At 34.2% G+C, this 14331-nt stretch overlaps 1 protein-coding gene across 1 annotated transcript; it reads left to right on the top strand.

Moving 5' to 3' along the window:
• Positions 1-10695: 10695 nt before the first annotated feature.
• On the top strand, positions 10696-12960 carry LOC125208414 (putative indole-3-pyruvate monooxygenase YUCCA11). The gene is made up of 4 exons (XM_048108020.2): positions 10696-11377; positions 11696-11929; positions 12448-12570; positions 12662-12960. The coding sequence occupies exons 1-4, from the start codon at positions 10763-10765 to the stop codon at positions 12842-12844; spliced, it is 1155 nt and encodes a 384-aa protein (XP_047963977.1). The 5' UTR covers positions 10696-10762; the 3' UTR covers positions 12845-12960.
• The last annotated feature ends 1371 nt before the right edge of the window (positions 12961-14331 follow it).

Below are 14331 nucleotides of genomic sequence, written 5' to 3'. Positions count from 1 at the left end.
TTTATCCTGAAATTAATTACTCCCTCCGTCCCGGCTAAGATGACACATTCTTTAGCCAGCACGGGGTTTTAGAAGTAATTGGTTAATGTGTTTAATTAGAGAGAGAGAAAATGTGGGTGGAAGTATTAAAATAGAGAGAGAAAAAAAGGTGAATATTTTAATAGGGATGAGAAAAAGTGGTTAAGTGTATTAATTGGAGAGAGAAAGTTTTCAAAAAAGGAAATGTGCCATCTTGGTTGGGACAAACTAAAAAGGAAAATGTGTCATCTTAAGCGGGACGGAGGGAGTAGTTCTTATTGAGTTGAGAAGGTCATACATCTTGATCTCAATCCTTTAATTTTGTGTTTATTCGTATTGAGTAAAAATTACCAAGCCTAGTTAAAATCTGTGCCGAGTCAAACTTTGGACAATATTTCATGGACGAATTTTTTAATTTTAGAAACTCACTTAAAATCTTCTGTGCCAAGTCAAACTTGGACAATATTTCATGGACGAAGGGAGTATAAAATATGGCTAAATTTCGTGAGTTTTATAACTAAGATTATTTCGTAATGGTCAAATTTGTTTTTAGGTCACTCTAAAAAAGGCTTGGAATTGATTAGGGGATGGAGAAAATTATATACATCTTCCAACTTCCCTCAAATTCTCATGTGTGGGATGAATTTGTACTCAATATTTATTTTTAGAAACACATTTAATTTTTAACCTATAAGATTTAAATTCTCAATGGTACTATTTGAGAGCCAAAACACTCACTCTGTCACACATATTGAGTAGAAGCTGCTACACAGGCTGAAGATTTCGGGTATCCATGGTGTCTATGGAGTTTTCGGGTAACCGATTTCCGGCTTTGACCGTGGGCCCCAGTTTGACCTACTTAGTAACCACTCTATAAAGCAGTACCGAAACCACACCGCCGCAGTCTTTCCCCTCCACCACCCTCACTCTCATCCCATCGCCGTCTAAAGCAGGTAATCCATTTCTTCAATTTTATCTCTCCCACCAAACTAACTGAACAACTTTTACTGCAATTTTTTTACTATATTTTACACACTATTAGAAACTACACCTTCGTGAAGAAAAATGCTAATTATAAAATTTTTGAGACTGATGGGAGAATTTGTCAAGGCTCTTGAATAAGATTTTTTTTTGGAACTCATTCATGTTTTCTTTCTTGGGTGATGCATTATTTTGGGATGAATTGGGTATATGGTTTGGATTTTGGTTGTGTTGCTTGAATGGAAAAAGATTCAATTTTTATGGTTTGTTCTTGAAAATACTAAATGCTGGTTGTGTTTACTATGCTGGGTTGGTTAGTAAACACAATTTTGTGATTTAATCTACTTAATTCTTGAAACTTATTGCGGTCCTCTGTTCCCATTTGCTGTTTAGTTGATACAATTCTCATTTTGTTGTTTTGATTTGAATCTGTGTTGATTAGGATGGAGTCATCTCAAGCTATGAATATGTCTTTAGATAGTCATGATTTGGAGGTCTTTGGAATATTTAGGGACATCAAAGTAGAAGACCAAAGTGAGCATGTTCGAAAGAGAAGAAAGACCGATGAATCTCCGGGATCTATATATTGGAATGATTACACCAAAGTGTGGGTTGAAGAAGGGGATCCTCCAATTATGAAGCTTGAAGGAATGTGCAAACATTGCTGTACCTTCATTTCAGTCGACTCAAGTGGATGCGGCGCCAATGGTTTAAAAAGGCATACGGCTTCGTGTTTGAAGAGGAAAGTTGCATTGCAAGCCGGTAGAGGCCAGACGGTAAAAGGCAACACATCTTTGGCTAAATGGAAGTTTGATCAGATGGCGATTAGACCAGCGTTATGTGAGATGGTCATCCTGCAAGAGCTCCCATTCACATTTGTAGAATGCAAGCGTTTTAGCAGATTTGTCCAACTTGCTTGTCCGCAATTCCATATTCCGGAAAGGCTTGATGTAAGGAATGATTGTGTGAGGTTGTTTCATAAGCACAAACAAGGCTTGAGCAAGTTTTTCCGGGAAGAAGGCATGGGAAGAGTGTCGATCACCTCACACTGCTGGACTGCACTGGACGACACAAACTTCGTTTGTGTTTCTGCACATTGCATTGGGAAAGACTGGAAACTGCACAGGAAGGTTATCGGTTTTTGCAAGGTTGAAAGTCATAACGCAAGTGCCATTGGTGATTCTATAGTCACGTCGCTGAAAGAGTGGGGATTGACAAATCTGTTTTCTTGCACTGTGGATAATGCACCCGGAAATGAGGAGGCAATTAGACATGTCAAGTATCACGTGGAGACGTTGAACAAGGATATTTTGGATGGGAAGTACTTCCATATGCGTTGTGCAACACAAATCATCAGACTGGTTGCACAAGATAGTCTGGAGGAAATAGGCATATCTGTCAGACGAGTTAGAGAGGCCATAAAGTGGCTTAAATCTTCACCACATAAAGATAAAGGTACACAATGGGATAACATCCTGAATCTGTTCACTGATACGATTGATTGCAAAAAGTCGTTGTGCTTGGATGTTCCGACTCGTTGGGACTCTACTTATTTGATGCTAGAGTCGGCTCTGCCATATGAAGAAGCATTCAAGCTTTTTGGAAATCAGCATTCGTGTTTTGTGGAAGATTTGAAGCAGAGAAAACACAATGGTCTTTTTATTGGAGCGCCTGAAAAAGAAGATTGGGCGAATGTGAAGAACGTGATGGAATACCTCAGGAAGTTCTACGCGTTGACTCACGTCTTTTCTGCTACCAGATATCCGACATCACATTTATTCTTTGCAGAGATGTGTGATTTGTTTGACCTCATCGCTACGTTGGAGATGGGCGATGATTCTGGAGTAAGTGCCATGGCTAGAAAGATGAGGTCGAGGATTGGAAAATATTGGAGCGAGGAAACTGAACTAAATCCGAATTTGAATAGAATTGTGTACATTGCTGCCGTGCTTGATCCAAGACAAAAGATGAGACACGTTGAGACGTGCTTTAAAACAATGTTTGGGGATGAACGAGGGGCTGATATGGTGAAAGAGGTGACGGACTCAATGAATGAGCTGTTTGAGTTTTACAGAGCGCAGAGTGTGACTCCTACACTACCTCGAGTAGTTGATACATCTACTGTAGTACCTCGTGTGCACTCTAATCATCGAGTCTCTCTTCGCTTTATGGCTTTGCAGTCTAGTGACGAAGAAGAAACTAGCGATGTGAATGAGCTCACTCTTTATCTCAAAGCAAAAAGGCACATAGTGTCGATGGATGAGATCGACAGCTTTGACATCTTAATGTGGTGGTCGGAGCACCCTTACTATCACGTTTTGAGCAAGATGGCAAGGGATATTTTGGCAATTCCCGTTTCCAGTGTTGCTTCTGAGTATGTATTTAGCACGGGAGGCCGTGTTCTCACTGCATATAGAAGCTCGTTGACTTGCAATATGGTTGAGGCTTTGATTTGCGCGGGAGATTGGTTGAAGATTAGTACTAACATGGAATCGAAAGACAAAGAAGACATGTCGGAAGAAGAACAACAAACTGAATTTCAACGAGGTACGTACGTTCTTTAGTTTCGACGTTATACTTGCTATTTAGATTCTTATTTATTTTTATTTATCTATTTAGTATTAGCAGCCATTGGAGAGATTGCTCAGAAGAGGAATGCATAGAGTCAGAGTGTCCTACACTTGAGATTGATGATGGATGAAGAAAGGCTAAAGATGGTGAGAAATGATGAATGATTAAATGTCTATGGTAAATGATGATTTTTGGATTGTATTTGGTTGTTATTGTCTCTATATTTTAGTAGGGCGGATGATGATATTTGATTTTAAAATTAGGTGGAAATTGAATAAACAAAGGAGACATTCGGAAAATTTGTTTTAGAAAACAAATCATAACAATAAGCAATCAATTCTAAAGTTTAGTTGAAGAGGAGAGCTTAAAAAAGTAAAGCCCATGTTAAAAAAAACTCGGCCCGTTGGGCCCAGTTAAAAAAACACTGTTCATTCTCTTTAAATAAAGATGGCGTGTCTATTATAATTAGGTAACTAATTCAAATATTAAACTTAAGGGTTTTGATATATACAAAACAGTGACCGTAATACCAAATACCAAAACGCAGAATAAAATCATGCAGATGACATGTTTAGATTATTGTTAGTGTATTTTAGATCATTTTAATAATGAATGGCCTAAAATAAACTAAAAATGACATTAAATTCAGATTTTGTAAAATGACCTAAAACTGATTAATAATGATTTTCCGTGTTTTTGGTACTTCATCCATTCTATAAACATATACGAAAGCATGATTGATAAAGTAAGAGAGAAATAAAAAAAATTATTAAATTATTATTAATAGAAAATGAGGCCCCACCATATAAAAGAGAATAAAATTACTAAAAATAAAAATAATCTATTTTTATAGGACATACCATAATTGATAAGGTTTTTTTCTTTACTATAAGATAAGTAAGCCTCTCCAGACCATACAAGGGCGCGTCGAGCCCACGCAAAGGGTTTAGCCTTACACTCTACTATGAGTAAGGACTAATTCGTGGCTTCAAAGATGACTCTTTGGCCTTTAGACTCGCTTCCGCGACTTCGCCCTTTAAGTGTAAGTGACATTTAAAACCGAAGAACCGAAAGAGATGCTGGTATAATATAGGGTCTCCCCCTCCAGCAAGATCAAAAAAGGTTGTATTAAAGTTTCGATCAGTTAATAACATGGTAAAGAAGTGAATCCATAGTCACAGCCATAGCAAGATCCAGTAAAATGGAATGAATAAAGTATGAATTGTTATGATTTAAGCTTGTTATTTATTAGTAAAAAGTATTTATGGATTTTTGAGGATTTTTCTTTTATGGAACAAATAAAGTTGAATTATTATGATTTTGCTCTTTTTTTAGTAAAATGTATTTATGGATTTTTTTCATCAAACTTATTTAGGTGATATCTGGGGAAGGAAAATGACAAGAGTTTGGATTTTTAAGTCTTGGTTTTACTCTAAATTTGCACTGGTGAATAGTCTTAATTTCTTTTTTCAACCCATACAACGATACAATTGAACTACTCCATACAGTAATGTTTTAAAAATCGGATCGGCCAGTGAACTGGCGAGGCTACTGGTTCACGGTTCAACCGGTCCAACCGGTTCAATCACTGGTCGAACCGTTTTACTGTTACAAATTATATATAATATATAAAATATATTCAATTTCAATGAATGATAAAATTTATTAAATTTTTTATCCATAATTATTAAATGTACAAATTACAAGTTAGTATGGATAAAATTTTTAATATTTTAGATATAAAAAAAGATAATTCATAATAATTCAAAAAAATTATATGACAAAATATATAAATAAATATGAATGTTTAATTAGTTTTGATGAAAATATACTATATAGTAAATAATTTATTATAAACCTTAGGTATAACTACTTATATTTACTTAAGTATCTATATTATACAAATAATAGTTAATTTTAGTAAAAAAGAGTGAATTTTAGATGATAAATATATTATCATATTAATACCTACTCACTGTAATATAAATTTAAACTTGAATTATTAGTTTGAGTAAATAAAAAAAATGTTTTAATATAATAATAACTAATGTTCATATTATTAACAAGAAATGCTTGTGGTGGAGTGGTAATGGACTTGGTCTCTTGACCAAGAGGTCATGAGTTCGATTCCCACCAAAAGCACTTATATTACAAAAAATTTAAACAATGAAGAAAACCGGTTTCCAGTTCTCGGTTTGACCGGCCGATTTCGGTGGTTCACGGCGGCTCAACATGCTGGCGGTTTTATGGAGAGAACCGGACCACTCACCGGTTCGCGGCCGAACCGGCCGGTCCAGTCCGGTTTTTAAAACACCGAGTTTATCAATATCTTGTTTTACAAATATATTTAGTTTAACTTATACTTTAATATGCTAAAAGTTAGTCAAACTTAATTTATTATTTTGTTGTTTTATAAGAAACGATTTATTTACATAAATGACCCAATTGTATTTAATTTTTTAATCTACATTTTTATAGTTTTATCTCTCATCGTTGTGTGTCTTTAATTAGTATTTTCTGTCTCTAACTTATTATTTTCTGTATAATTGATAAATTAAATAATCCAAGTACTTTCACCGCTTCTGCACCTCTAAAACCTGAAAACGCAACATTGTGTATTTTGACGTAACTAAATCTAAATTTAGAGAATTAATTAGAGTCGTAACCGATGAATGTTTAATGCTGATGTTATATTTCGTGAGAATCGTGACCAAAGATTCTCTCAGGTGATGAAATTCCTCACCATTCCAACGTGGGCCCCGGCAATTAAATAATACTTGTACCAGTGCTGGTAATTAATACTCTATCCAAAGAGTATGGAGTTTGAGTTCGCCACAGATTTTAATACAAAATTGATAAAGTAATAGAGAGGTAGAGAGAAACAGTAATTAAAGTATTATTAGTGAGAAATGAGTCCCAACTCATTAGAGAGAAGATTTTCAAAATTAAAAAGTGCATATTCTTGTGGGACGGACTAAAAGGAAAGAGTGCATATTCTTGAGATGTTAAAACTCTCTATATATTGTCCCACATCGACTTGATAACGATCCTAGCTCACCTATATAAGTGTGGATAACCCTCCCCCTTATGAGGCCTTTCAAGGGGTGAGTGACTCATTTCTAATATGGTATCAGAGCGGGCCCAAGTCGATGATGGATTTATTTCTTTATCTCTTCTCTTGCCTACCCACGTGATGGAAGTCCGATGTGTCATTCCGGCCCACACGTGAGGGGGCGTGTTAAAACTCTCTATATCTTGTCCCACATCGACTTGGTCACGATCCTAGCTCACCTATATAAGTGTGGACAACCATCCCCCTTATGAGGTCTTTTAAGGGATGAGTGACTCATTTCTTATATGTGGGACGGATGGAATACTCCCCAGCGCATAAACTTATGGACTTTGGTGATGTCACGAGTTTTAATATTTCCTGCGTACTCAAAGAGTATGAACTATTTTATTTTTTGTATGTCACTGAAAAATACGAACTTTCTAATTTTATATAATTCAAACAATCTATTATACTTACACAACATTTTATTTACAACTTATACTATCACCATTAAGAACTTATACAATTAAAATAATGCGAAATCCACTCTTCACTAACATTATTTCTACTACTTTTTCTTTCAATCTTTTTTACTTTTCCTGTTATTTATTAAGTGCATTGTTTATACTCTTTGCGGATAGAGAGTACGAAATTGGTAAAATAGAAATAGAAAGAAAAAATCATTGAAGTATTGTTAGTAGCGAATGTGGTCCATCTTATGAGAGAAAGTGGTTATATTTGAGAACAGACCATAAAAAAATGACTATTTTATAATAGTTTTAATAACATTGGTAAATAATTTGTGTTGATTTACGATTAAAAAAAATCGACACTATTAATAACAATAATAATAATACTAATAATAATAATATAATAATAATAAATGTTATTATTATTATTATTATTATCCTTTATATAAAACTATAAAAGTATACTTAAATTATCAGAGAGATATAAGAGTTCAACAAAGCAATAAAAGAGCGCAAAGGAGCCATAAAAATGAAAACACCAATAAATACTATTGACGAAATATAGCCTTATAAAATGTAACGTCTAACTTTCTGCATCTTAATCTCGTGCTCATCATCTTCTCATTTTGGATTTATACACTTTGCTCAAATCTCCTCCTAATTTTTCAACTTTATAGATAAAAAGTTTATATGAATTCTTATCAAATTAATTTAGGTGATATCTGGGGAAGGAAAAAGAAAAGAGTTTGGGTTTTTAATATAGTCCTTCTATTACTCTAAATTTGCGTTGGTGAATTTTCTTAATTTCCTTTTTCCAATTTTAGAAATCAATAACTTGGACAACTGCAGTTCTTCATGACAATTTTCTAAAATTTCAATTAAGATACAAATGAGTTGATTAACATAAATATACCTCAATTTGGTTTAACATACCATAAACTGTTTTTAGTTTGTTAATATATTTTTACGAACTTTTTGTGTATGTTTGGATTAATTAATTTTTTGGTGGATAGGTGAAAGCTTTCAAATAATAAAAGAGCGTTTAATTAGTCTTATAAAATAATGAAAATTCCAATAAAAGAGCGTTTAATTAGTCTTATAAATTAATGAAAATTCCTCAATTCTATTTTATTTTATTATCTTATACTCCGTAATTAGTAATTTACAAAACTTATACTATTATAATTTGTTATTTTTCAACATATATCGTTTCAATTTTTTCTCTCATCGCTTTTCTTTTTGATATCTCCTCTTTTAACTCGTGATTTTCGATAAGTTCAATAATCGAATTATCGAATTAACTCCTGCATGCCTAAACCTAGAAAAGTAAGATTCTGCATTTTGAATCAATAAAAAACAAAAACTAAATACTTGTAACTGATGCATGTATATATTTTGTGATGTCTATATTTAGACCAAAATATGCTTTCAGGTGATGAAATTTTTGCCCGATTTGGCGGTGGACTGTTTGCCTACTGTTTGTTGTCCGCAAAAAATGATAGTAATAAAAGAAAGAGAAAAAATAATTATAGATTAATTTCTGTGGAAAATGGGGAAAATGATTAGTTAGTAATAGATGAAAGCAAATTTAGTAATTAGTAAATACTCCGTAATTAACAATTTTTTATATTGATAAATATAACCCATTTTTTATAATTCTCTTAAACTTTGAATGTATATAGAGCGACCTAAATCCATCTCTTAGTTAACTTGGAACATCTGACATAGAAGATTTGAGAAGCTCTCCACCCTAAGAAGATTCGATTTAGTATTTCTCATTTTTTAATTAATATAGCATAATTCTTATAATTTGATTGTATATTTAATCATTTGTCAGATTAATGATTATTAATAATCGTCTCAATTTGCTATTCTCGTCTTTCCATAAATAATACTCATTTATTTATTTTATTACTTTTGATAATGAACTTCACATTCTACTAACTTCATCTCAATCGCATATTACTTCATCCGTCCCACTTTAGGAGTCCCGATTTATCATTTTTTAGTGTCCTACTTAGGAGTCCCAGTTGGAATATTCCATAAATAGTATTAGGCCTAACGTTTTTCCACTCACATTTTATTATAAAATTAATATAAAAAAGTAGGACTCACATTCCACTATCTTTTTTCACCAATTTTCCTTTACATTTCTTAAAACCCGTGCCGAACTCAACCGGGACTCCTAAAGTGGGACGAAGGGAGTATGAACTAATACTACCTTCTGTCCCACTTTAGGAGTCCCAATCATTTTTTTGCACTCGTTTTATAAAAATGATAATAAATAGTTAAAGTGGAGAAATGATAAAGTAAGAGATAGAATAATGTAGAGAAGACTCTTCTCAATAATATTCTTTCTCTTATTTTACCATTTCTACACTTTAACTATTTATTACTATCATTTTTTAAAACGGGTGTAGAAAAGTAACTGAGACTCTTAAAGTGGGACGGAGAGAGTAATAGATATAAAAGTGAGATTCACCTTCCACTAACCATTTTCAATTACATTTCTTAAAACCTGAGCCAAGTCAAAATGAAACTATTATTGGCGGGATTTTATTGATCGGTCGTATAGGCTCGAGTTGGACATTGAATTGCTTCGATTTAAATTAATCGAAAAAAGCTTTATGTATCTATAAAAGATACCGACCAATCAAACCGATTCGATTTAAGTCACGATAGAAACATAACGGCTTAATCATTGCGTTGATCTACGTCACGATTAAAAATCTAAAAGCATATTATGCTGAAACAGAGGACGCGGCGTGTTTTTTCTTGATTTGACGTACGTGTGGAACTACAGTTATTGTGAAAACATAATTGTATCTTCTTTCGCATCACAATTTCTTAGCCGCCGTACATATAAATTAATTATCGAATCTCGATCCACATTTCAAATTTGTTGGAGCGAAAGTAAATTTATTTCCGAATCTTGTTACGCATTTCAAATTTTTTGAATCGACCGTACATTATCCTTTCAAATGTTTTTTTCTCTATCTCTTTAACTGTACTAACTACTAAACCTTCCAAACACGAAAGCGCCAAAGTTTTTTTTGCTCGATTCTATATATCGACTCAATCGTTAGCCATTACTAAAAGTCTGGAAGACAGATTATGCTCGGAAAAAGAGGAACACATAAATCTCTTTTTCTTGTCGATACACATATAATTCCTAACTAACTATGCGAAAATTAAAACGAATCTATTTCCGTATCTCAATGCTCTCCGCAACGACATCCATTTTTTGCACAAACATTATTCCGAATCTCAGACACCCTCAATAAATTTTTCCAGATTTCCGAATCTAGTAATTTTTTTTCGAAACGACCTTACATTTTCTCGCCATACTAAACAATTTTCCTCATATAAAAAAGAAAGGATCAATGATAATTCTCCTTTAATACAAACAATCTCCCTAATATTCTAAAATCTTACTCACATACATTTTTCACAAGAAAATGTAGGTAAAAAAAATTAAATTTGCACCGATCCTTCTATCCCAATTCACGACATCAATTTTGTCAACTTCTACATAATACCATGATTTCTCACCTATAAATCCAACCCCCTTCTCCCAACCTAACACCACCACCACCAAGAGAATCAAGATAGTGAGAGGTTCAAGAGAGTGAGAGTGTGAGTGTGAGCTAGAGAGATTGAGATCAGAGTGATGGAGCAAAAAACCACAGTTCTCATCATCGGCGCAGGCCCCGCCGGTCTAGCTACTTCGGCATGTTTAAGCCTCAAAAACATAGCCAACATTGTGCTAGAACGCGAGGACTGCGCCGCCTCTCTGTGGCGGAAGCGAGCCTACGACCGCCTCAAGCTCCACCTCGCCAAGGAGTTCTGCCAGCTCCCCCACCTGCCCTTCCCCGCCGGCTCCCCCACCTTCATCCCCAAAAACGCCTTCATCAACTACCTCGATGACTACGTTGAAAAATTCGATGTCAGCCCGCTGTTCTCTCGCAGCGCTGTGTCCGCCTCTCTGGAGCCCGGGAGCGGGAAGTGGGTCGTGGTGGCCCAAAACCTCGTCTCGGGGGCCACGGAGAGGTACGAGGCCGAGTTTCTCGTTGTTGCCACAGGCGAGAATAGCGAGGGTTTCATCCCTCCCGTGGAAGGGCTGGGCTCGTTCGAGGGGGATGTGCTCCACTCGAGCAAGTTCGAGAATGGGGGCCGGTTCGAAGGGAAGGAGGTGTTGGTGGTGGGAAGCGGGAATTCCGGGATGGAGATCGCGTTGGATCTGGCTAATTGGGGCGCCCGGACCTCGATTGTGATCCGGAGCCCGGTGAGATTCTTACTTCCTTTTTCACTTTCAAAATTTGAAAAACTCGTTAAATCAACCAATTGATAAGAATTTAATTACACAAAAACCACTCAATTCATAATGAGTCAAATCCAATTCATCATTTGACTTATTTTATGTCAATTTTAGTACCAAAATGTGACAACCTTATTGAACAATCAATTGATAGGAATTTAGACAAAAACAAATGGTAAAATCCATTAATGACACTAACCCCAAATTACATGTAATAAATGTTGTTTTCTTGAATTAGGGGTTTGGATTTGGAGATGATTATTTGATTTATTATTTCAATTGCAGGTGCATGTGTTAACTGAGAATTTGGTGAGATTGGGGATGACATTACTAGCCTATCTACCGTTGTATCTGGTGGATAATCTGGTCATGATTCTAGGCGATTTGAGACTCGGAAGACTTACTAAATATGGCATTGTAAAGCCCAAAGAGGGCCCGTTTTCTCTGAAACTCTCGACCGGAAGATCCCCCATCATCGATGTCGGGACCATCGGCAGAATTAAAGCCGGAGAAATCCAAGTATATACATATTTCACACACTCACATAAAATGATACATTTTTGCTCTCACTCTCAAAAGCTTTTTGAAAATATAATTTATTTCATTGAAATAGAACCTTTCCGAAACTAAATAAGGCATGGTGCATTTAAGATTAATTTTGTCTCATTATTTATTTTGTAGATGTTGCATTAAGTTAAGGTGGTTAATAATTAATCAATGGAAAAGTTTTAAATCCAGGGCAGCATGTGCTATACATATGCTTTTATTGAGAATCCACTCAATTCCCTTTAAGATTCTTATAAGTCTTATTTTGATGTAGAGATCTATTAGTTACAACCCTCTTAGGCATAAAAAGTAAAAATTGCTTCTTTTAAGCATCTATTGTATTTCTTTTTACATATTTTTCTTTAAATTTAATAACTACTGTTTTTGTTTCTGAAACCATATTATTCATAAAAATCTCCACTTTCTAGCTAGGGTTTGGTAGTAGTCATGTTTAATTAAATATTTATTTAAATTTTCTTCAATTTTTGCAGGTGCTCCCAGCTATGAAGAAGGTGGAAGGGAACAAGGTTGAGTTCAGCAACGGCCGCGTTGAAAGCTTTGACGCCATCGTGTTCGCCACCGGCTACAACAGCACTGTCAAGAAATGGCTAAAGGTACAAAAAATATATTAATAAAAATAAATAAAAATTTAATTAAACCCTATTTTTAAACCTCATTATATCTGATATATTGATTTCTGTGTAGGGAGATGGTGATAGCCTCTTTGCTGAAAATGGAATGCCAAAGGTGAAGCCACCAAATCACTGGAAAGGCGAAAACGGGCTTTACTGTGCTGGATTTGCGAGCGCTGGGCTGGCTGGCGTTGCCCAAGACGCGAAGAAGATATCGCAGGACATACATGCGACTCTATTCCCCCTTCCAAAATAGTAGAATTTCAATTTGACTATCCTAGAATAAGTGTATCTGCAATGTTTAATTTCATCTTGTCATTTCCAACTACAAGTCTTTCTAATAATATTATGATTCTACAAGAATCATCTTGTTGGGAGAATGTGAGAATTATTTTTAACCATTAGATCGCGAAGATCATATGTGGGTTGAGAGTTCGAATCCCGGATACAAGGGAATTTTCAAACTATTTAAGTGCAATTAAATTAATGGCGAAGACAGTAAATTTATACGTTCAATAATAAGATATATTAATCAAACCGCGGGAAAAAATAATTACTACTAAAATTTCAAAATCCAAAGATTGTTTTCTCATGTAAAGGAGATTAAGAAAATCTCCCTAGCAAATGCATAATATTAGGATTTTATTAATAAAATTATTTTTATAGAGGTATATAAACAAAGTTAATTGCTTTGGGGTTTTGTGATTAGTTTTTCTTTATATTCTTGTATTGATAATTTTTTTTCTCTATTAATGTATAAAGATAAATTTTAGAATTTCTATCTACGCGCCATCAATCCCTAATAGAAGACAATACAGTTTATTTTTGTCAAGGCACACGATTGTCTTTTTTATCGCCAAATTATAGTCCAATTCTTTTTAGCTTGGTGTTTTGTGGGAATGGGATATGATTGAGTATAATTCTTAGAACTCTCCAAAGTGACAAACTATTGTAAAGTTAATATCCTTATTAGGTGAATATAAACTTTACTTCTTATTTTCGTATATCCTACTAAATGTTCTTTACTCGTTTTGGACAATAAAGGCAAATCTTACAATCTAGTTCCTTCATCCCAAGTTAATTGTATAGCTTTTTGGGACGTCCATTAAATAAGTTATTATTTTTTTTAGCAAAAATCATTTATTTTAATCTCCTATTTTATTTTCTCTTTACTTGTTTATTTATTATTTTTCTCTACTTTATTTTCTCTTCATTTAAGTAGTAGACACCACTTTTTTGTACTTCTATCATTAAAAAAACTGAGTAAGTAGTAGCAATTTTGTAAGAACACAAGAATCGAGGCGCAATTGCTTAGATTGCAAAATTATAAAAAATAATAATTTAGTACACAAGCATTTCATCTATCATCACCCTATCAATTCCCCTACATTATTCAATCCTCTCCACAATCATTGATCATATTTACGAGCCTTAAAAGACACCAAGCAAACAAAATCATGGAAGATCGAGATATAAGCAAGAATGTGAATCAACATGAATCTCTGCGTGCGGATTTTTGTGTTATTTCTTACTTAGTTCATGTTTAATGAGCTATTAAATTTTTGATTAATTTGTGATCGGTCTTGACAACTTAGGATTGTTTGTGGATTGTGGATAATAAGTTGACGTCTGAATTTCAAACTAATACTAATATTTTTCGTCAACGAAAAATAGTCATATTTTTTTCTTTTTGATATGTCTATCAAAATTGATTTCAATCTATTTTTGGTAAATTAATTGGTC

Source organism: Salvia hispanica, chromosome 6, assembly GCF_029641045.1.
Source record: "Salvia hispanica isolate PSC_SH4W2 chromosome 6, Shi_PSC_v1, whole genome shotgun sequence".
NCBI lineage: Eukaryota > Viridiplantae > Streptophyta > Magnoliopsida > Lamiales > Lamiaceae > Salvia > Salvia hispanica.
The sequence above is the reverse complement of the archived record's forward strand: the minus strand, read 5'-3'. Positions and strand labels throughout refer to the sequence as shown.

Bases quoted from the DNA above. Each gene is read 5' to 3' on its own strand.
- LOC125208414 (XM_048108020.2), top strand. From the start codon at position 10,763: ATGGAGCAAAAAACCACAGTTCTCATCATCGGCGCAGGCCCCGCCGGT. The intron at 11,930-12,447 runs GTATATACATAT...CAATTTTTGCAG, and splicing joins TTAAAGCCGGAGAAATCCAA to GTGCTCCCAGCTATGAAGAA. The intron at 12,571-12,661 runs GTACAAAAAATA...ATTTCTGTGTAG, and splicing joins CTGTCAAGAAATGGCTAAAG to GGAGATGGTGATAGCCTCTT.